Below are 24,851 nucleotides of genomic sequence, written 5' to 3'. Positions count from 1 at the left end.
TACATATGTATTTTCTGGAAGGGCTAGTTATTATTTCTTTTTTTTTTAATTTTTTTTTCAACGTTTATTTATTTTTGGGACAGAGAGAGACAGAGCATGAACGGGCGAGGGGCAGAGAGAGAGGGAGACACAGAATCGGAAACAGGCTCCAGACTCTGAGCCATCAGCCCAGAGCCCGATGCGGGGCTCGAACTCACGGACCGCGAGATCGTGACCTGGCTGAAGTCGGACGCTTAACCGACTGCGCCACCCAGGCGCCCCAGTTATTATTTCTTAATACTTTTTATTTTGGAAGTTTGGGCTCTAGTTATACTAGATTATATCCCAGGTTATTTGGGACCCGCTGCCCTTCTCTAGTGTGTGTGTGTGTGTGTGTGTGTGTGTGTGTATATATATTCTTTATTTTCTCATTTTTTTTTTTATCTAAAGTAAGCCTCATGCCCAGCATGAAACCCAATGTGGGGCTTGAACTCATGACCCTGAGATCAAGACCTGAGCTGAGATCAAGAGTTGGACACTTAACTGAGCCACTCAGGTGCCCCTTTAGTAGATTTTTTAATAGTTTTGAGATTTCTCAACCACAATGACTTTTCAGAGACACAAAACTAGAAGAGTCTGACTTTAAAACAATACTTAAAAGAAAGCAGATGAGAACGCTAAAATACGATTGTACTTTTAAGCCCCAAATCATGAACTCATGGAACTTTATATTTCAAGTTTCAATCTCCCTATTTTACAGATGAAGAAACTGAACCCTAGGTAGGTAAATGGCGAAGGCCACATGGATGACTTCACCTTTTCTGTGTTTACTTCGTTGGATGGGGACACGTGAATGGACTCCCTTGTTGATATGGGGTCTCTGTCCCAGCAGGGCTGCCTGGTTTGAACCCTGGCTCTCTCTCATCTCAGCCATCTGCCTTGAGTCGAGTGTTTTCATCTTCACAGTGACATCAAAATACTGGGGGGACACCTGGGTGGCTTAGTCAGTTGAGTGTTTGACTTTGGCTCAGGTCATGGTCTCATGGTTCAGTTCATGAGTTCAAGCCCCACCTTGGGCTCTGTGCTGTCAGCACGCAGCCCACTTCAGATCCTCTGTCCCCCTCTCGTGCTCTTTCAAAAATAAATAAACCTTTAAAAATAGATATAAAATGCTTTATAAAAAATGTACAGGGGAGGCTTACTCAAAATCACACATGGGGAGCAAGGAGTAAGCCCACGTGTTTAGTAAGTAGCAGACACATAATAAATGTGAGCTCCTTCCCCTGACATCCATTCTCCAGCTGGGTGAAGAGCAAACAGCTTCACTCTGCAGACAGCTTACCGTTTTCCACGTTGCAACTTCCTCGACTGAAAATAAATTTAATGATGGAGACAGCTGCCCTTGTTGTGGACTTACTGTGGGCTGGGCTTCTGCCAGGAACTGGTCCTATGATCTTATTTAATATTTACAAAAGAACCCTATGAAGGACACAGCGCTGTAGGTGACAACACTAGGATTTGAACCCAGGGCCTGGGCCTTCCTCCAAACCCTGGCTCCTCCATATTCTCTATATAGATAATGAGACTTAGATGGTTTATGGATGGTGGCATTATTATTGTCATTACTATTAATTACTATAATTATCATTCTCATAACTGCTTTTGTGGAGTTTATGGACTTCTTAGACTTGGTATCTAGCTTTTTCCTACCTTGATACCTGCCTGCCTTGATACCAGACCTGAAACTGTCTGATTTGGCTGAATGCTCTTTTTAGGAATTATGAAAAAAAAAATGGACTCATGGGAGGCTTTTGTGGTGGGGGGACTTTGCCCATGGTGGCAAACCATAGCAATAGATAAAAAAATATATATCTGGGAGTAAAACTTCAAAGGAAGCTTTGTGTTGATATCAACAAGGTATGTATCTATAACACAACTCTAAAAAGTAGAAGTGTGTTTCTGAACTGTTGATTCCTAACCCTGGCCCTTTGGAAAATCTTGTGGGAAATAATTTCATTTTTTTGGTGATAGAAGCAAATGAGAATGCCCACTATGTGCCAGAACTCCAGTCTAGGCTAGCCTTGTTTTAAAAATGAGGAAACTGAGGCCCCAGGAAATATCGAGGCCTAAGAGGTGCCCTGCTTCCTAGCATTGAATGGGCCCTTTTAGCTCACAGTTTCATTTAAAGACAAGATTCTGTGCGGGTGAGATAAAAGAAAGCTCCTGTGAAGGGAGGTCCATGGAAAGTGGAGGTTTCATTGTATAAATAAATGTCAGGATGACTGAGCCACTATGGTAGATTGTCTCCAAAGACTGCCTGCAAGTCTCCCCATCCCTCCACACACGCGCCAATCCTCCCATTAAGAGGTGGGCTCTGGGGCATGTGGGTGGCTCAGTTGGTTAATCGTCTGACTTCAGCTCAGGTCAGGACCTCGAAGTCTGTGAGTTTGAGCCCTGCGCTGAGCTCCGTGCTGACAGCTTAGAGCCTGGAGCCTGCTTCAGATTCTGTGTCTCCCTCTCTCTCTGCCCCTCCCCTACACACACTCTGTCTGTTTGTCTCTCTCTCTCTCTCTCTCTCTCTCAGAAATAAATAAACAAAAATAAATTTTTAAAAAAAGAGGTGCTCTCTCTCTTCCCCTTGAATCTGAGCTGGCCTTTTGCCATACTTTGACCAACAGAGCATAGCAGATTTGCTGTACTGGTTCTAGGCCTAGCCATTAAAAGGCAGCAGCTTCTGCTCTCATCCTCTTGGAAGACAGATGTTCCTTCCATGTTGTAAGGAAGCTCCAGCTTGATTGCTCAGTGAGAAGAGCCTACATATGGAGAAGGCACTCCAGAGAAGAGAAGGGAACAAGGTACTTCAGTCAACCGCCAGTGCTGAGTGAGGTCATTTTCACATTCCAGATCCCAGTTGAACTCCCAGCTGAATGCAACCCCATGAATGACCCCAACCAGCACCACGTGGAGCAGAAAAACTGCCCAGTTGGTCCAGACAACCCACAGCGATGTGAGGAATACTAACTCATTGCTGTGTGTAAGCCGTTATGCTTCAAATGGCTTGTTACACAGTATGAGATAACAGAGCAGGCACCATTGCTAGTGAATCCCAGGTTGTGGTTTGGTGCCATGCCGGTGTGGAGCCAAAAGTCCACACCTGGCCCTCCTGCCCTCCTGAGACCATGGTGTGACATGGGCCCAGCCATTAACAAGCCTTGCTGCTGGAGTGGTTTCTCTATGTAACTGATGGGAATAGTTGACAGTGAAACGCTGGTGGTCCACTTAATTTTAGCCACGATCAAAGTACTTAAAACACAACTTTCCTTTAGTGGAGCTAAGCTTTGTTTATTTGCAGTTGGATTCGGTTAACTCTGGTTAAAGGAGACGCCCAATCTGCTCTCCCTCAGCTGATCCATGCTCCTGCAAGCCCAGGCCTGAATGACAGGTGTTTAGATAAGGGCTCCCCTCCTAAGCTGGCAGCTGGCACAGATCACACAAGGGAGCAAGACCTGTGCCTGAGGTTATGACAGCCCAGAGTCCATAGGAGATGACTTCCCAAAAGTAGCAAGTTCAAGGCCAGTGAGTAAATTATTAATTAAATTGAATTTTTAAAAAAATTTTTTAAATGTTTATTTTGGGTTTTTTTTGAGAGAGAAAGAGAGAGAGAGAGAGCAAGCAGGGGAAGGGCAGAGAGAGAAGGAGACACAGAATCTGAAGCAGGCTTCAGACTCTGAGCTCTCAGCACAGAGCCTCACATGGGGCTCAAACTCACAAACTGTGAGATGATGACCTGAGCCAAAGTCGGATGCTTACCTGGCTGAGCCACCCAGGAGCCCCTAAATTCAATTACTAATTGAATTAATCCACAGCAGGGTACCTCAGCCTCAGCACTGTTGATATTTTGAGCAGGGTGATCCTCTGTTGTAAGGGCCTACCTTGTGCACTGTAGGATGTCTAGCAACATCCCTCGCCTCTGCCCACCAGATGCCAGTAGTACTAAAGTTGCGACAACTGACAATTGCCAAGTGTGTCCAGAGTAGAGGTGGGTTGCGGGGAAGAAATCACCTTGGTTGAGAATGCTGCTCTAAGGTGATTGCAAAGACTTCACAAAGAAGACACGGTCTGGGGGCTGACCTGAGGAGGTACTGCATACATTGGGTTACTGAAAACGTGAAATACCAGCTTTGCAACCCCACAGAAGCACTGAGAACACCCAGAACACCAACCCCTGGGGCAGTAAGGACTAGAGAAAAAACAAAATGATATCTGGCTTATTATTGTTGTTGTTGTTATTATTATTATTATTATTTTACATTTAGTAGAAAGTACTTCTTTTTTTCCAAAAGGGATGAAGACACATTTCTTCTGCTGCTGGTTTATCTATTCATGGAACAGGAACGATTTGCACTCTGGCTGAATGAAGAGCTCTATCAGATCTCAAGTTTCCTTTGCAAACACACTTCTCCTTGCAGGGAAGTTAAGCTCTCATTCCCTTCTGTTTAATATTGTTCACTTTTCTGTAATTATAAGAAACGTCTCCCTTGATTCTCTCAACATTACGATTGTTTGAGAGCTGATTTAGGAGTGAGCACTCTGAGATGATGTTTCTTTGACTCAGGGACTTGGGCATTAAACAGAAGGGGTGGGAGGCATCCTTCATTTTAGTGTCAGTAATCAGTTCGGACAGAGAATGAAGCAAATCCCACCACCATGTTCCTCATAAAAGTGCAGCTCTCAGTGGCTTAGTGGGTGTTTTGTCCACTTAGCTTCAAAGTGGTGGGAAATGGAGCATACCTTCAGATGCTGAGTCCATCCGCTCCCAGCTTTGGATCAGGAATTGCCCTTGAGGTTAGTCTTATCTTGTGGAAGATGCACAGGGTTTTTGTATTCTAATGCCAACAACTGGCCAAGTTCAGCAAGCCACTGGAGTTTGTGTGTACTGTCTAGTTAGAAGCATCTGGGTACGTAGCAGCCATATCTACTATAGCCATAGAAGGCAAGAAGCATTCTGATGTTGAATAACCCAGCCAGCAAAAGCCTTTGAAGTTGTGGGCCAGTGAAAGGTAGTGGAAAGAATTATTGCAATGCCCTCTAAGGGCATTTCTGAGGACACCTTCACAAGCATCCAGCCTCCAAGGTATTCTGCCATATGTACAGACATTGAAAAGATAGGTGACCCAAGGCTGACAGCTCACATTGGTAGCTCTGGCTCAGGTCTCTCCATAATACCTAATACCTAACTTGTTTTTCCATTTAGCTAGGAGAGGTCAGCCTTTCCTCATTTGTTAGCTTGCTACAGGCCCCACTGTGTGCAAACATCTCAGGTGATTTACATACCTGTAGATGCCCTCAACTAGGATGAGAATCTTCTTCCAAGCTCTGCGGATTCGAGGCTGGCCATAGATTACAGCATCTCTTAGGAGCTTCTCTAGGCTTTGCATGTCTTTAAATAATACCAAAAAAGAAAATGAGTCATGACAGGGTTTGCTTTTTCCTCCCCCATTTTCTTTTTTGAGAAGGCATCAGGTTTCTTTCTTCTTTTTTTTTTAATGTTTATTATTTTTGAGATAGAGAGAGATATAGAGCATGCAGGGAAGGGGCAGAGAGAGAGGGAGTCACAGAATCAGAAGCAGTCTCCCGGCTCTGAGCTGTCAGCACAGAGCCTGATGCGGGGCTCGAACTCACAGACCGCAAGTTGGACACTCAACCGACTGAGCCACCCAGGCACCCCAAGAGAAGGCATCAGGTTTCCTAGGCTCAGGCTTAGACCTGAACTTTTTCAGAGAGCCAGATTAGAATCAGAGAACACCTGGGGTGGAGGGAGGGAGAGGCTTATACTTTAGTACAATTTAACTCTGACAAGATGAACAGTCAGGTTTATATAGTAGGCAGAATCACCCCACCCCCACCCCCTGCTGGAGGCACATGGTTTTATAGGCTCTTTTTCTTTTGAGAGAGAGAGAGAGAGAGAGAGAGAGAGAACACGAGCAGGGGAGGGGCAGAGGGAGAAGGAGAGAGAAAGATTCCCAAGTAAGCTCTGCACTGCCAGTGCAGAACCCACTGTGCGTCTCGAACCCACGAACTGTGACCCGAGCCGAAGTCAAAAGCCAGACGCTTAACCGGCTAAGCCGTCCAGGCACCCTGGTTTCATAAACTCTTAAAGGGCTCTCCTCTCCTGCTTCGGCAGAGATTGGAGCTTCTCCATTAAGTGCATCCTGTGGGCTTCAGCTTTGATACCAGGTTAAAATGAACTTGGAGGTATATCATTAACTGATACTCACCAGTTGTGTAGCCATGAGCATATGAGAGTTTAGCTGAGTTAGTACAGAGTGGTGGCATTGCTGGCAGGTGTCTCACTTCCTACACTTTGAGACCTGACTTTCGACATCCCCCACTCCAAACTTTAAGGCACGGGAAAAATTAGCACTCCTTTGAAAATTATTTGGAAGCATCTGGATACATTAATAAGTGCTCACAATTATTAAGCCCTATCTGGATTCCAGCCTGCCTTCTAAGCATATTCTTTGTAATGACTTGTGTAATCCTAAACATGACCCTAAGGGGAGGTAACTTCATTTTATGTTTCAGGAAACCAGGGCACATATAGGTCTGGTAAATTGCCTGAAGTTTATGATCACAACCAGCATAGCCAGGATCTGAACCTATGCAGTCTGGTACCATGGCACGCATTCGGAACCACTACCTTAGTTGAGAGCTCTTGTTCCTTCTTCTCAAACTACTCCACGGTCATGTTGAACAAAGAAGGATGGATGTCTGGTGGATTATTCTTATTAACTTGTGATGTCAAATATAATTCACAGTGACTTTTCATTTATCTGCAACCAGATGTAGATGACTGGACTTAGGCTGAGTGATTATTGGGGAAGATTGGTCTACCATTCCAGCTGTAGGGGTGTGTGTGTGTGTGTGTGTGTGTGTGTGTGTGTATGTTTAACTTGCAAAGCCCAGAGAGAGAGAAAAAAGGCAGAGGCTTATGTGCAAGTTTTTTAGATTCATTATATTTTTACCACATTTCTTTGTACCTTCAGAACTCTCCCTTTTTGAGAATCTGAAACCAAAATACGTTAGGTCTATAATCTGATTTCAGTTTGAAAAGTTGGAAATGCTACTGAACAGCTGACCTGACTGTTATGTAATGTTCATCAGGCATTAGAGATTCCACTAAAAAACGCTCACAGGAGGGCTTCCTGGGTGGCTCAGTTGGTTAAGCAACTGATTTTGGCTCAGGTCATGACCTCAATATTCATGAGTTCGGGCCCCGTGTCAGGCTCTATGCTGACAGCTCAGAGCCTGGAGCCTGCTTCAGATTCTGTGTCTCTGTCTGTCTCTGCCCCTCCCCTGCTCTCTGTCTCTTTCTCAAAAAATAAATAATAAACATTAATTTTTAAAAAAATGCTCACAGGAAAAACCTAGCATATATAAATCTAAGACGGTACAGTCAATATTGGTTTTAGCCACTGCATCAAGAAGCAATATACCAAAGAAGCGATATTAAGTGGATTGTCACTGGTCTAGGCTTAAGTTGGCTGAGGTTCTTTCTTTCAGTGGAGATCCCTGAAACTTTATTTTTAGTCCCAGTCTGTGGTGGAATCTGTTTTAGGATTTCCTTACAGCTCTAGTACCAGCACACAATATTAGCACAAAATCAATGTTTGATTATGGAAAGGAATGTAGACCAGGAAAAAGGAAGGAGAATACCACTTTAAGATCTAAATAGAAATTATGAAAAAGGATAATTGCCTCATTTCTGGAATAATATTTCTTTAAAAAATTTTTAAAAATATTTATTTATTTTTGACAGACAGAGTGCAAGCAGGGGAGGGGCAGAGAGAGAGGGAGACACAGAATCCAAATCAGGCTCCCGGCTCTGAGCTGTCAGCACAAAGCCTGACGCGGGGCTTGAACCCATGAACCATGAGATCATGACCTGAGCTGAAATCACTTAACCGACTGAGCCACCCAGGTGCCCCTCTGCAATATTTCTTACATTAACTGTGTTTTTGGTTTTGAAGACAGGCAGACATCTTGTGTCTTCACAGATGTAGTGCTTTACTGACACTACATCATTACCCACTAGATGGCAGCCAAGGAAACAGAAAGCAGCTTTCTTATTTTGAGAATTTCTGGGACAGTAAACCTTTGCCTGTATGGACATTTTGCTTTAGGCTGAGTTCCTAAGATGTTGAAGGAACCCGCGTGATTGAGATATACAGCTCCTTTTTCTATAATCTACTGCAGGCCTGTTAGTCTCTGAATGGAATAAAGAAATGACAAATGTAAGATTTCTGTAGAGTGTTTTCCTTCTGGGAAGTGGAATTTATAAGTTTTTTGGTACAGAAATGACACATGATGAGGGTGGTTCCAATGTCATAATAATAAAAACAAACCCAGTGAACCAAATTAGCAGTCACTTAAAAAGTGAATATTCTAAGATGTTGAAAAATCTGTATATGCAGACGTTATTCTACTTTTTATGCAATCAACTAGGTCACATACATATTATAGGTTTAGTCTAGGATTAGGTTTAAAATGGACACCACTAAAGAACATAGAAGATTCTCTCCATTCTTGCATTAACAAGCTGGACTGAGAACAAGCCTTTAAATGGCCACGATGTGTTTCATGCATTTTGCAGATGGAAACAAGAGGAATCCCAGTCCCTTCCATGGCAGGGAACTCATCCTGTTCCACTTGAACAGAGAGTTACCTGGGGATTGTCTTTGGTGAGGCTTCAGAAAACCCGTGGGGTCCACACACTGGGATTCTTGAGCAGAGGGGGAATCAATCAGTCTTATTTCCCCTTGTGAAGCAGAAACTCATTGACCTCTTAGAATCACAGAAGCTGCGCAGAGAAAGGGATAACTTCACTCAGTGCGGGATTCTGGACTTACATTAGTGTCTGGTAGCTTCTCTTTGGTTCTTAGGGTCTGGCTGTATAATGCTACAGCATGTGGGGTACAGATCTGTAGGATTCAGGGGTTTGTAGTTTATGTTCTGCAGGCCTTGTGCGAGTCTACTGTTTCAACAAGCCACATGCTAACATTTTTAAATAATGTTGCTTATTAAAACACTTATATTTGCATGATGTTAATCCTCATGACACCTCTAAGAATTAGGAAAGAATGATTAGGTTTGTGTTTTTTGTTTCTTTTTTTTTTTTTTTTAAGTTTATTTATTTATTTTGAGAGAGAGAGCAGGGGAGGGACAGAGAGAGGGGGAGAGAGAGAATCCCAAGCAGGCTCTGGACTGTCAGCATGGAACATGATGTGGGGCTTGAACTGTGAGATCATGACCTGAGCTGAAATTAAGAGTCAGATGCTTAACTGACTGAAACACCAGGTTTATAAAACCAACAACAACCAAAAAGCAAATGCAAATAAATCAGTTTGATATATAAAGAAAATACTGAGATATAGATATTAAAATAAAAGAATAAATTTGATGCTATCAAGGGGCACATACATAGCACTATTGTATAATATCTTTCTAATCTTATGACATGCTATGAATTTGTGATTGCCACAAATTTGGGTATCAGCAATGCCTTAGACATCATTCACTACCATCTGGCTCAATAAAGTGATTTTCTTTGGTTTGTGAAGGGCTGAGAGGAGCAAGCTGGCATGATGGGTGCTGAACATTTAGCCATTAAAAATGAAAACAGAGGCCACATCTAGGTGAGTGATGCAAAGGAAGTCCTGGTCTGTCACAGGCATGACTAATCGGTTTACTGGATTACTGAATACCTAGAATAATCCAACAGTGTGCCAAAAACGAATCAGGCTTAGGTGACAAATATACTTTGAGAGCCTGTTCTTGAGCCTGTCCTTAAATTCAAAGCCCTGATAGTATCAACAAGCCTCTGGGGTCTGGGGAAGCTGCAGTTAATGTACTGTGAAAAGTGGGCACAGGGAAACAAGGAAGCCATATTCTTCTCAGAAGAGAGGTTGGGTATAGTTCAAAAAGTGTCTTCCTGATGATAAGAAGTCGATATTGGGCTTTGTTCTGACTTTTGCATACAGTACAACACTGTTTCTTCTGCCACGGTTTCCTCGTTCCTCTTCTCTTGTGCCACTGACCTTTTATTGAGACACAAGACCGTTCTTACTGCTCATCCTTCAGTGGCTTTCCCTTCCTCTGGATCCAGGGCCAGCTGTCATGGTCAGGCTGAATACGGCCTGTACCTTCCATATGCTGCTCAGTGTGGTTGATGGTTCACACCTTCTTCCTTCAAAAGTCCACAAAACCCACCTCCAGCTACAGCTACATTTAGATGCATTCTCTGCTTTCCTGTTCCATGGGCTGCTCACCAAAGATATTTTCATGTCTGCACATGATAGACATCCATCAGATATCTCTTAAGTGAAAAGATGGTTGGATGATGAAGGAATGCTACCTGTTACTCTAAGCCCTTGCTTCCCATCTGTTCCCCCATTCTTCTTGTTCCTTTGGAGATGCCCAATTTCATCCTTCAAATGCTGAGCCCAAATGTGGAATATTAAGCAATGGGTACTTCAGTAACTGTGAATGATGACAAAGAAATCATTCTTACTTTTAAGATGGTGATGGGGGAAATGCCTCCTTTTTTACCCTATGGGGAAAAGCATAATCATGATGGCTAACTTTGGTAAGCAAAGTAAATGTCTTTCTCAAGTCACATTTATAGTCTCTTCCTCATGAGATCAGTGAGGGAATTTCTGATGCATTGAAAATTTGGTATGTTAAGATTTACAGTTTGGGTAAATACTTAGGCTCAGATTTTCTTGGTAGCTCTGTCAGTATGTGGGCAGGTGTTGCATGGCCTTTGGACAGGTTTGTAAGAAGCATGGTGATCTTGCAAGAGTGCAAAAGGCAACAGAGAGCAGGGGACTGAGCTGGTTTGAGGGTGAGGCAGGTGCTAGGGGCAGGGCCTGGGTACCTGGGGAGGGAAACCAGTAATTCTGACCTCAGGGACATGAGACAAAGGACAGGGAGAGCCTAAAGCATGGGGACAGAGTGTCCTCAGAGTTCTGGGCCGATGCAGCATGTAGGCCTCTGATTCTCCGGGAGGAATTAAACATAGTACTCAACTGGGATCCCCAAGGGCTTGAGGTCAATGCAGGAAGGTAAGATGCGATTCAGGGAACAACTTGGGGGCTCAGAGGTCAGTTCTGGGATCCTGCATCTCAGATCAAGGGTAACCAGCGTGAACCCTGGCTGCATCTGCCTAACCCAACTGCCTTGCTCTGGGAGGGCTGCATGGAAGAGCAAGTCTCCTGCATTCCACTAGCCAGGGGGAGACAGCCTTGGAAAAGGCTGGGAAAGGAGGTAAAGGTGAATTGTGCTTAAAAGTAGGAACTGGAAGGGCACCGAGGTGGCTCAGTCAGTTGGGCGTCGACTTATGCTTGAGTCATAATCTCACAGTTAGTGGGTTGAAACACCACATCGGATTCTGTGCTGACAGCTCGGAGCCCTGAGCATGCTTCAGATTCTGTGTCTCCTTCTCTCTGCTCTTTCCCCGCCTGTTCTGTTCTCTCTCTCTCTCTCTCTCTCTCTCTCTCTCTCTCTCTCAAATAAATAAATAAACTTAAAAACAAGGGAACTAGAATCAGATCTCCTTGGTGTAAATGCCAGCTCTGCCTCTGTGTCTAGCTCTGTGTGTCCTCACCACTCTGTCCCTCTGTTTCTTCCCCTGTAAAAAGGAGATGATCCTAGCAGGTGTCTCATTGTGTAGTTATGAGGCTCAAATGACTTAGTACATGTAAAAGGCTCATTGCAGCAAGGGTTCAATACTATTAGTTGTTGTAAAACATATAGAAACAATCACTGTCTTTATTAAAGTGAACAGCTCAGTTCAGGAGTCCAAGGAGGACCTTAAGATCTAAAAGGTTGTGGCTTATAAAAAAAATAGTCTCAGTGCTGTTTATAGGTTTGATCTTCCACTCAAACAGCACTCCTGAGCCCTCAGAAGCAGAACTCAGAGTTTTCCCACAAACATTGCACTCATTGTTCTGTCTCCCCTTGCCCTTTAAATGCCTCTAGGTAGAACCTTGGTTCTTCCTCTCCACTTTTTTTCTTTTCCAACTGCTCCAAATTCTTGGTCTGCCCAGCCCTCTGATCTCATTGAAACTCTCCTAGCTGAGAAAAAATTTGCTTCTCCTCTCCAAGACTAGTTCCAGAAGCCCTTTGTGACGCCCTTTAGGTCGGAGATTGCCTGCCTACCCTACAGCCTTGTAAGTGTGGTCCTGCACCAGCAGTACTGGTGACACTTGGGAGATGGGCAGAAATGCTGAGGCTCAGGCCCCGCCCCAGGTCTACTGAATCAGAGTCTGCATTTAAACAACCACCCCCTAGTGAATTCAGTGTATGTTAAAGTCTGAGAAACACTGTTCCAGAATCTAGATCCTAAGTAATTACCAGCAAAGTAAGCAGGTTCTGAGAAAAAAAAATAACTCAGTCCTGATTTTCCCATATCTCTGCAACAAGATGTCACCCTTTCCAGAGACTTAAAATTTACCCAGGGTTTGAGGTCCTGAAATGCCAGGGTGTTAATACTCAGCCCAGAGGATGTGTCTACCAAAGGCATCTGCATGCCCCAAGGAGCTGCGGCCCACTTTCTCAAAATGCACCAGAATCGCAGTGGAGAACAGATTTACTGGTCACTGGTCAGAGCTGACTCTGTAGCTTAGACTGTCAAATGTGCTGAAGAGTCTTTTTTGTGGCACCTAATGAGTCACAAAGGCAACCCAAGGACTGGCTATTTCACTGAAGCTGCCCAAAGGAGAAAATGTAGAGATATTCTTAGCATTTAGCCAGAGGAATTCAGAGGCTAAATTTTAGCATTCTGGGTTAAAATTTAGGCTACTAACAGGACAAGCAATCATATAGATTGATTTTTACACAATAATGCACTGATATGGCCTGGAAGTAGCTGGACTTAGCTAGTGGGTAAGAGTGTTAGTTAGCACATGCTGTACAGGCCCTGCCTATATCCCTCAGCCTGGCTCCTTATTGAAAACACAGGCCATTCTTGGTCCAAGAGCTTTCTTCCTGGCTGTGGGGGCATACTGAGCTTAAGCAGGAACAGCCTCCAACCTCCCACACATGGGAATTGGTGTATAAATAACCCAGTTCCCGCACCCCACTGAAGTATGTCTACACTGAGTTCCCAGGTAGGATTAAGCTCTGGCTGTCTATTGTGGTAACCTGCTTGACAACATGCCTTTTGTTGGCTGCCTTTCCTTCTCTGTCTCCATTCTCTGCTCATCTGCTGGTGCTTCCTTGGATCATGTCCTAAATAAATGAGTTACACTCAAACCCTTGTCTCTGGTTCGCTCCTGGGAGAAATGAACCACGATAAGAGCAACACACGTGGGTTTGAATTTGGACTCTGGCCGTTTATCATGTGTGATGTTGGACAGGCCATTTAATCATTTTGAGAATCAGTTTTCTCTTAATAAGTAGAGATAATGGAAAGAACTATAAATATGGGGTTTTGTTAAAATTAAATGAACTGATTATGCAAAGGGCTTAACATAGTGCCTAGCGATAAATATGGTCTCAGTAATTGTCTGTATTCACTATCCAGGAAGAGTTAATCTATGGTGATAAAGAATTCTAGTACCTGAATTTGGTATGGCTAAAAATGCACTCTGAGTCCTTGGAGATTTTCCCCTGGAGGGTAGCCTTTGTGTGTTCTGATTCTGTTCCCTTTCAGAATTTTCCTTCTGTTTGGTCCCTTTGTTGCTTGTTCTGATCTTGTGGGAAATAGAGAAATGAGGAATAGCTTGACGTTATTTAAGCTGTTCAAATAGGATTGAACATCAAGCTTGTCCAAATAGAATTCAAAGCTTACACTGGTCTGAATAGGTGTAACTGCACCTTAGGTATATTTTAGCCATACACAGTTAAAAAATTAAGGATCCACAATTCTGACTGATATACAGTTGCTCTAAATAACAAAGAGTATCCTTTAGTACTGATTTACATAAAACAGGACCTCTTCTCCTCCCAAAGTCAGGGGAGTATCTCAAGGTGTAAGCAGAGGTCACAGGCAGAGGAAAGCCCAGGAGGGCAGAACAAGTAGACGGTTGTGTGAAATCCCATCATCCCGATGTTTAAGTACATTCTGGTTTAGGCGGCCATTCTTAAGAACCCATCTCACACGTTATTAGCTTCGGTCTCTGCTGTGTTGTATGCTTATCCCCACACAGGAAGGCAACTTAATATCCTCTACATCTTCTTTACATTATTATTCCAATCTGCATGGATGCACGTTGAGGATTAAAGCATCATTGTCTATTGAGGAATTTAGTAGTATCCTGGGAACAGCAAAGTGGGAAAGACAGTCAGCAGCTACTGATGCCTTACATACCGTGATCCTACTTAATTCTTTCTCCTCTGTACACCATCTCATCTCTCTCACGTCTCGAGGAAGAAGTCATTCAAAGGCCCCTGGAGGAACCCCTCTCTCAGACGTGACTGTTTTCGCGATGTAAACACAATAGCTGGGAAATTGTGCCCATTCCTAAAGGTAGTAAGCACGCTAGTGAGTGGGCACAAAGGCTTTGTGTGTGAGAATGAAAGTGTATTCATTTCCTTCCAGGCTGTAAGAAATTAGCACAGACTGAATGGCTCAAAACAACATGTTCTCTTACAGTTCTGGAGACCAGAAATCTGAAATGGGTCTCACGTGATTTTAATCAACGTGTGGGTATGGCTGCCTTCCTTTCTGGAAGCTGTACATGGAGAATCTATTTCCTTGCCTTTTCTAGCTTTCAGAGGCTTCTGGCATTCCATGGTGTGTGACCTTCTTCCCTCTTCAAAGCCAGCAGTGACCATCAGAGTCTTGCTCACATGGCATCACTCTGACACTCCCTCCTCTGCTTCCCTTTTCTGCGTTTAAAGACTCTGTGATTACACTGGACCCATGCAGACAATCTCTTTAAGGTTAGCTGTTTAGCAACTTGAATTCCATCTGCAACTTTAATTCCTCTTTATCACATAATATATTTATAGGTTTTGGGGATTAGGACATGGACATTTTTAAAGGCCATTATTCTACCAACCACGGAAAGTTGAAGAGCAACAGCAGCTTAATAATAGAATTTTCACTAGATGATGGAATCGGGACCCGCATTGCACACACTCTCAGCTAGTTGGAAGGGGCAGCATTTATACAGACAGCTCCGGGCTTCACCACTGAGCAGTTGTATGATCTTGGACAAGTTGTTTAATACCTCAAAGCCTGGATCTCCTCATTTGTAAACTAGCACCTACCTCATGGGGTTGTCCATGAGATTAAATAAGTACCTCAGAGAAGGCCACTAGCTCAGCATCTGGCACAAGGTAAATTTGCAGTAAGTGCTGTTTACCGGTATAAAACGACCACAGCTAACATTTATTAGAAAGATGTAAATGAGAAATGTTTTCTGTTTTCTGGGAACACAAAGGGAAGGCGTGAAGAATAAGTTACTGAATGTTTTAAGAGCTTTGTAAAATTTGTGGATAAAATGAAATTCTGGAATTAAAGTTCCAGCAAAAATTAAGGAATTAAAATTTTATTTGAAGATAATATCAAACTCAACAAAAAATTATAAGAATAAGAGTACTACAAAGAACTCCCACATACTCTTTTTTCCAGATTCATCTATTAACACTATTCCATTTACCTTATCATTCTATCTATCTATCTATCTATCTAATTTTATCTATCTAACTAATTTTTTTTATCTATCTAATTTTACCTAGTATTATCTAACCTACTGGCCATATTCCAATTTTGTGAATTAGGAATGTCCTTTATAGCATCTCCCTATCTCTTTCAGAATCCAGTCCAGGGTCTGGTACTGTACTTAGTTATCACAGCTCTTTGGTATCCTTTTATCTGGATCATCTCCTCAGCCTTTCTTTGTTTTTTATGATATTAGCATATTTACAGAATACATTCCCTTTTTTTTGTTTTCTTTCCAACAAAGTGTTTCTACTTTGGGGTTGTCTAACAATAAAACTCAGTGTTCTGATCTGTATACTATGTTAGTTATGTTGAGTCTTTCTCAGCGTATCACATCTGGAGACACACAATGTTCACCTGTCCCTCACCAATGATATCAGTTTTTACCAGCTGTCCAGATGCTGTCGGATTTCTTCCTGATATAGTTACTGTGCTTTCTGTTGGATGTATTTTCACTGGAATTGCTATCCTGAGATTAGAATCTGAAGTAAGAGATATGGAATAACTGCATAGGGTGGCATGGGCAGGACCAGGAGAAGCTGGCTGAACTTCTCTCTGTCCCTGGAACAATTTCTGAGCAGTTGGAACTAATGGAAAGATTCAATCTGTGGGTGAACTGCATACTTTATTTGAGTATTTAAAATAAAGTTGTTTTGTAGGGGTCTGCTTAGAAATTTTCCCACTGTATGGTTTCTGTTCAATCATCTGTATATATTTGTGTTTGAACAAAAATGTGGAAATAATCTTCATTGATGTGTTCTTGTTGGCATCTACTCTATATACCCATGAATAACAGCAGAATTTTTGATAACTGTGGGATTGGAATGCAGGGGATGATTATCTCTTCTATTCATATTTTAGCCTCAGCCAGCAGGAAAAGAATCAATTCAAGCCATCCCTTGCCCCACTCCCCTCAAAAGGAAGGGCTGTTAACATAGCGGGTCAGGGCCTGACGTTCCTTCACCATGTTGGCCATGGGAAATTGTCTCAAGAAGCATTAGCCGAAACCAGTTTCACTTCCTGGCTTATGTGTTACAAGCTCTCAAGTTTCTTGTCTCTATGTAGACCAAGAATGGCTTGTCCTGCAAGTCATTTTGGCTGCTTTTCCAGTGACCGGGTGTGTAAGTGGCATAAAAGGACTCTGAGTCTGCTGAGTCATTCATTTTGGATTCAAAGGAGGAAGAAGTAGGAAATGACACTTGGGTGTCCAGCTTCTGCCCCAGCAATGGCGGCTAGAGAAGCTGTATTAGTTATCTATTGCTACATAACAAATTACCCCAACACAATTAACACTTATTATCCACAGATTCTGCAGGTTAGGAATTTGGGAACCTTAGGTGGGTGTTCTGGCTCAAGAAAGTTGTGAGCTGCAGTCAGGATGTTGGAACTACAGTCATCTGAAAGCCTGAGTGAAGCCAGAAGATCAGTAAAGATATCCTGTTCACGTGGTTGTTGGCAAGAGGCCTCAGTTCTTCTGTATAGGCTGCTTAAGTGCCCTCACTAGTGATGCCAGAGAGAAGAACAGGCAGAAGCCATAAGCCTTTAACACCTAGCCTTAAGAATGACATATCATCACTTCTATTGTATTCTTTCAATCACATAAACCAATCCTGAGACAATCCAGGAAGGGACTATTCAAGGCATAAATACCGGGAGGTGGGCGGGGGGGAATCATTGGAGAATCACTACCATAAAGTCTTAAGCTGGAGAGTAGGAAATTCTTGGTTAGTGTTTAAGAAAACGTTTAGTCTCCCAGTTGAGTATATACACATGTCTGTCTGCTTATCTATCTATCTATCTATCTATCTATGTATCATCTATCTTTCTATCATCATCTCTATAGACCGCCAAGGGAAATCTGGAGAATGGTAGAATTTGGGTTAAATTCCAAATAGTAACAAATGCAGGATAGTGAAGGTGTACGAGAACTATTATGGGGACAGTTGATCTTTACAATCCATAAGCAGATGGGTCTTTTCCTTCTGAGGCTGTTCAAAGCCTATCTCAAATCAAAGCTTATACCTTTGTTTTCACTGCCACTAGACACGAGGGAGGGCTACTAAAGTCATTGAACAAAGCCAATTCATCCAGAGATCAGCATGGAATGAAGCAGAACTGTCCAAACACCTTTTGTCGCTTCCTGAAGTACATATATCTTAGTTTGTGTATATATATATATATATATATATATACACACATACATATATATATATATACACACATACATACATATATACCTATACATATATATATATATATATATACACACACATATGTATGTATGTGTGTATATATATATATGTATATATATACATACACATATATATCATATAACATATTGGTTCTTCATTAACTGGCCAAGACCTTATTTTTCAGCTCTTCTCCAGTAGTTCAGCCTCACACTAGAGGTCTTGCTGCTTTTTACACACTCCAGGTTATTCTGTTTAGAAATTTCCTTTCCCATATCCCTGATCAGAATTCTCTTAATCCTTCAAAGTCTATGGCAAATACTATCCATCTCATGCAATCCCCAAAGTGAAATGATCTTTGCATTCCTCTGGGTCATCATAATGTTTTCTACTATCCTTTGGTGGCACTGGCAATGAAAATGATGAGGATAATAATAATCACAATAACAAAACAGGTACAAGTGACTCAGAAGTTTTCACTTCTAGGCATTGTGCTAAGCACTTTATATGCCTTCACTTACATATCAGTGAATCAGGCATTGTAATTATCATTTTTGGAATAAGTAAATTGAGATCCAAGAAGGTTAAATAATTTGACTAGGACCGCATGCTAATAAGCTATAGGACAAGGACACAAATGCTTGGGGGGGGGGAAAGCCTATACTTTTTTCTTTAATACCAAAGATATTGTATGATAACAATTATATTTTTAGGAAAATTTATTTATGAGGAAGTTGGCATATTTTAAATGTAAAATTCAATGATTTTAATAAGAATGTAAATATCACCCCAATCAAAATATCAAATATTTCTATGACCCCAGAAAGTTCCTTTATGCCTCTTCTCACCAATTCCCTCCCCTACAATCAGAGTCAAGCATCTTTGTGATTTCTATGACCATAGATTAGTTTTGTCTGTTTTTTTATTTGCTATAAACAAACTCATACACTATATACTATTTTGTGTCTGGTTTATTTCATTAAAAATAATTTTTCTGAAGAGTCATCCATGGTGTGGGTATCAGTAGTTTATTCCGTTGTTTTTTTTTTTTTTAATCAGAGAGTCATATTCCATTATATGAATGTAACAGATATTTTCCATTCTCCTATTATAGATATTTGGGTTGTTTCCAGTCTTGGCTATTATGACTAAATCTGCTGTGGACATTCTTGTACAAGCCTTTTTGTGGACATGTGATGGAAATTCCAAGGTGAAGAATTTATGGATCATGGTATAGGGATATGTTTATAAGACTGCCAAGCTGTTTTTCAAAGTTGTATAATTGTACCCTCCAGCAATGGGTGAGAGTTGCTTCATATCTTTGCTAATATTTGGTGTTGTCATCTTTTTTATTTTAGCCATTTTGGTGAGCATGAAGAGATCCACTGGCCAAAGCCTGTACTCTTAATCACTGCCTGATATTGCTGTGGCCCTTTTTCTACTTAACCCACAATACAGTTACTTTGATACATATCTGCCTCTCCTAGTAGATTGTAAGCATGTGCTGGGTGGGAATAGTGAAAGGAGTTCTTCTAAGGAAGAACACCACTTTTTATCTGACAATAACATAAAACTGAAGTCTTAAAACTTTCCTAAGTCAGAGTTATAGAAAAGGGAGAGTTATAACACTTCTGATGATTAAATGTCAGTCCTAAGAGATCAGTCATGTTTTCAGAGGCTGCACTGTAAGACCACAAATAACAGTGACACTAATGTGTTTGGGTTACAGTTAGCAATCTGGGTGTTTAAGACACTTCAACCATTTGTTTAAGGTCAGCAGAGGTTAACAAGCCAGTAGTGAAAATAAACATAATTGTGTTTCATGAGGCTAAGTTCCCCCATTCAAATGGGGCAAGGACAAAGCCGCATGTTCTAGAAGAAAGCAGTATATGTCAGGAGAGATGCATTGATACTCACTGTTGTGTTTGAAGATCCTTATGGTTGCACCTGAGAGTCGGGCCCCGAGTACGAGAGATGCATGGTTTAACTCATCACTTAAAATGAGGCATCCCTGTTCAGAAAGCAAACACACAAAGCACAGGCCAATAAATAAAATTAAAGAAAAATAGCATGTGGAAATAGAACGACACTTCAAGACCTTTAACAGACATCCCTCAAACCCATTTTCATTTTAAAAGGCCAAGAGTTTTACCTGGTGTCTATATGGGTAAAATCCTGTAGACAATTAGCTGATGAACATGGGGATTATTTTAAGGGATTATATCTTTAATCATTTGCATTTGATTTTCATCAGAGAAGATCATTCAAGATCTTGGTTAAATGCCAGCTAGCATTTTCTAAAGAATTGATGTTTGGCAGGAAAATGGATATACTTTGGGTGGGTTGTGGATTTTCTGGGGTTCCTCAATCATGCGTTGGATTATTTGGGATATGGTGTTCTTGTTCTGGAGGGGAGGGGTCTTTTCTGCAGGGTCTTTCAAGCTCTTGTTTTCCTATTCTCATTCTCCTCTGTATTGACATCATTGTAGATCAAAGTATCAATGCTTTCCAGTTAAAAACTTTGCATTTGGAAAAGTATGGATGGCAATTCAGTCTGAGGCAAGTGAAAAAGATCAATCAAATTTACTTCTTATAAATTACAGTTGTAAATTTATTTTCCTTTTTTAATTTAAAACTTTCAAAACTATAAAATTGTTCCAGCATACAAAAAATGAAGAGACAAACTATGGTGGCCATTTGTTTTTGTGGCCACCCAGAAGCTTTGAGTTCTTGCTCATACTTTAGAAAGTTCACACATGAAGTGTTGTAAGTTTTTTGGGGAAGAGCCAACAATACTCTAGATGAGTATGTGTGTATTTATAATTTTTTGGTGGACATTTGAGAGTTACTTATAAACCTGATGATACTTCACCCCTAAATTCTTCAGCATGTACTTACTAAGAACAAGGATGTTCTCTGGCTAAATCACAATGCAATGATCATGCCCAAGAAAGCCAACATTTATGTAGTACTATCATCTAAGAGACAGCCCAAATTCATGTTTCCCCAACTGTTCTAATGATGTCAATGTCTTTTATAAATGTTTTATTTCCTTCTATTTTTTTCAGTGCAGAATCCAATCAAAGATAATATGTTGCATTCAGTTGTCATGAGTCAGATTTTTTAAACCTAAATCTGATTATGGCACTTACTTAAACGCAGCCAATCAATGTCCCCATTTTCCTCAGAAAGAATTTCCAACACTCAAGGAGAACTACAAGGCTCTGTGCAATTTGGCACCTGCCTTCATCTCCAGTCTCCTTATCATCCACTACCCTGTATTCTAGTTCTTCCAAAGCTCAGTGCTTTATGCATGCTGCTATCTCTTCCTTACCTTAAAGAAAAAAACTTAACAGACAAGTAATAGATTCAGTTCTCACGTCACACACTTTGCACGAGCATCTCAGCCTTTCTTAAGAAGAGCTTGGAAGCAACTCTTTTGCTTTTCTCCGTGTATGTGCATGCCTTTTCTGTGGCATTCATCCTATTTTATTTGGTGTATCGTTTCCCCCACCAGACTGTATACTACATAAACTTACAAGGCACAGATCTTGTTCATCTTTGTCCTGTATCTTGCCTTATATGAGGGCAAACTAGTTTCTCAACAAGTGATTTGTTAATAAATAAATGAGTGGCATGAGCAAAATGTTTTGTTCAAATAAATGTCCAATAAGTGTTTTCTGCATTGCACCTGGGGACTTGGGAACCTAAAAATTTAACTGTTTTTGCTAAACTATCATCAAAGATGAGATGTGACCTACATCTAGGGCTTTAATTCTATAACTGAAATATCATTATGAATAGATTTGCTGGACTAAGCTGTTATATTTATTTAAAAAGCTGGACATCCAGGGGCAATTGGATGACTCAGTTAGTTAAATGTTTGACTCTTAATTTCAACTCAGGTCATGATGCGGTTTGTGAGATCGAACCCCACATCTGTGCCATCAGCACAGAGAATGCTTGGGATTCTCTTTCTTTCTCTCTCTCTCTCTGCCCCTACTGCACTCATTCTCTCACTCTCTCTCTCTCTCAAAATAAACATTAAAAAAAATAAAAAAAAAATAGAAAGCTGGACATCCAATCAGCTTTTCCTAAAAAAAAGGAACTTCTCAGCCATACTTCTAATAGTACCTGCCCAGAGTTGTAATTCTTAGGCACACGGAAGAAGACAATTATGTTAACAAATTCTCACCTTTCCAACTAGTGCTGGGATATTCATTGAGTTAGTTGCAAATCCCATCCCAAAGACCATAGCTGCTTCTACATTCAGGAACTCAGCCACAAGGTTCTCCAACTCTTTGTGTTTATCCAAACTTCCTGCACAGGAAATGATAGGATGAGTCAGTTTTCCCTTCTCTCAACAAGATCGAAAACTCGAAACCCAGTGCATCACCAAAAGACATGTGTGAGAATGTATGTATATTTGTCACAGCCCCAATCAAGAAACAACCCAAATGTTCACATACTGCAGAATGAAGGAATTAAATGCCTTGTGGAGATATTTACAGAGCAGAATTAAACACAGGAAGGAACAATAGTGCCCCACACAACAAAATGAAAAGAATCTCACAAATATATTGTTGCGTGAAAGAAGTCTGACACTTACACATGCATACAGGCTGAATCCATTTACATAAAGTTTACAAACTGGGGTGCCTAGGGCACTCAGTCGGTTAAGTGTTCGACTTCGGCCTAGGTCAAGATCTTGCCTTTGCCGAGTTCAAGCCCTGCGTCAGGCTCTGTGCTGACAGACTGTGTTCAGAGATTGGAGCCTGTTTCAGATTCTGGGTCTCCCTCTCTCTCTCTGCCCCTCTCCCACTCACCCTCTCTCATTAGAAGTCAGGATAGTGGTTAATTTTGTTGGGAGCACAAGGAGACCTTTGAGATTCTCTAAATGTTGTGTTTCTAGATTTCAATGCTGGTTACATGGGTATGTTTGCTTTGTGAAAATCTAATACTTAACAACTGGCGTACTTTTATATATAAATATTGATAATGCAATAAAACCTACAAAAAATACCACAATTTTTCTCTTCCCTCACCCTACATCCCTCAAGTGATTAATTAAATTGTAACGCTCCCAGGGGGTGCCCCACACTTAAATGCAAACAGATCCCATGACATCTATAGACAGTAGTAAATCTAGTTATAAATTATTGAACCTTTGGAGTGTGCTAGATTTCAAAGGTTACCATTCAAGTTATCTCATTTAATCTTAAAAGCCCAATAATGCAGTTATCATTACTTTATAGATTAGAAAACCAAGGTGTAAAGAGGTCACAGATAAAAACCAACAGAGATAATCCAGTCTAACTCCAAAGTTCATGTTTTACCATTCTGTTATCTTTTATGTGCTTATGCTCTGGCTCCTTCTTATACTGAATCGCTCATGCCTTACTAAGAGTAAATGTTAATGATCCTCATATTTTTCTGTTTGCCGTCACTGTCCTAGATCTGCAGTGTCCAATATAGTAGTCACGAGCTACATGTGGTTAGTGCAATAGAGTTTTAAATTGTACTTAATTTTAGTTAACTTTATTTAAACTTAAAAACTGAAGCATTGTAAAATATTTTCCACTGAACACAACTTTATTATCTGGGTAGGATTATATTCTACTTATTTCACTTTAACCAATGAAAATTTAGTGTCTGAACTGAGATGTCCTGTAAGAGTAAAATACACACTATTTTTTGAACGTTTAGTACAACAAAACAAAAACAATAACAAAAATAATGTAAAATGGTTCATAAATATTTTTATATTGATTACATGTTCAAATGATAATATTTTGGATATATTGGGTCAAACAAAACCCATAATGAAATTAAATTTACTTTTTTTTTTAACTTTTTTTTAATGTGGCCACTAGAAGTTTTATTTCATTTTATTTCATTTATTTTTTAATTTTTAAAAATTAAAAAAATTTAATGTTTATTTATATTTCTGAGATAGACACAGAGCGCAAGCAGAGTGAGGGAATGCAAGAGAGAGAGAGGGAGACACAGAATCCGAAGCAGGCTCCAGGCTCTGAGCTATTAGCACAGAGCCCAACACCGGGCTCGAACTCATGGACCATGAGATCATGACCTGAGCTGAAGTCGGACACTTAACTGACTGAGCCATCCAGGTGCTCCTGGAAATTTTAAATTACATATATGTCTTGCATTATATTTTTATTGGACACTGCTGCTGGAGATGATTCATTGGACAAAACACAAAAATGTACAAGTGGAGGTACGTAATTTGCAACCACAGAACACAGAAGCAGATTTAACTCAGCTTTAAGTTAGAGGAATATTGTTAGCACATTCAGGATTACTTATAAACATGCTTTTTTCAAGCTAAAGGTCAACATGTGTTACTATACAGAGTGTGATATCAGAATTTTATTTAAATTGGTAAATTAGCTTGCTTCTTGTGCTAAAATGGTGAAGGGTTGAACTTGAGAAGGCATTGACTAGTGAGTTCAAAATTTTATTTTGCATTTAATATGAAAGAGCACATTTCATGTATCATCTTTGCCCTTCCTGAGAGGTCACACTGTCATACAACAGATGGCTGCTGGCCTTTCTTCTCAGTTCAGAATTCATTTATCCTCCCAAATGTCAGAAACCATAGTAAAACAAGTATTCTAGCAGAATCAATTTTACTCAAGCTTGGGGGGAGGGGAGTTAAAACTTAAATTGTTATTTAAAACTTTATTATCAAAGATACAGAGAAAAAAGGAATACTAAAATTTAAAGATGTGACATGGGCACATAATCACTCATTGTATTTGTTTTTACCTAACAGAGACTACATCCAAAGGGAATGACCCCACGATAGATAGTGACCAGGCCATTGGCCTGGGCATGACATCCTTGGGTTCTGGCCCAGCTCTTCTGCTAAATAACAGAACAGCCTCTGGCTAACTCTTCTGGAAGTTTCCAGAGAGGTTGGGAGAAGTACT

General features: G+C 40.9%; 1 protein-coding gene across 1 annotated transcript in view; it reads right to left on the bottom strand.

The window, feature by feature from the left end:
- Window positions 1-24,851, bottom strand: part of SPTLC3 (serine palmitoyltransferase long chain base subunit 3) — a 131,333-nt gene that overhangs the window by 47,905 nt on the left and 58,577 nt on the right. The window contains exons 5-7 of the mRNA XM_047854390.1: window positions 22,094-22,218; window positions 19,816-19,909; window positions 5,314-5,419 (exon numbers count right to left, since the gene is read on the bottom strand). Of these exons, the coding sequence (XP_047710346.1) occupies window positions 5,314-5,419; window positions 19,816-19,909; window positions 22,094-22,218 (325 nt within the window). The remainder of the gene's footprint in view (window positions 1-5,313; window positions 5,420-19,815; window positions 19,910-22,093; window positions 22,219-24,851) is intronic.

This window comes from Prionailurus viverrinus, chromosome A3 (genome assembly GCF_022837055.1).
Source record: "Prionailurus viverrinus isolate Anna chromosome A3, UM_Priviv_1.0, whole genome shotgun sequence".
NCBI lineage: Eukaryota > Metazoa > Chordata > Mammalia > Carnivora > Felidae > Prionailurus > Prionailurus viverrinus.
The sequence above is the reverse complement of the archived record's forward strand: the minus strand, read 5'-3'. Positions and strand labels throughout refer to the sequence as shown.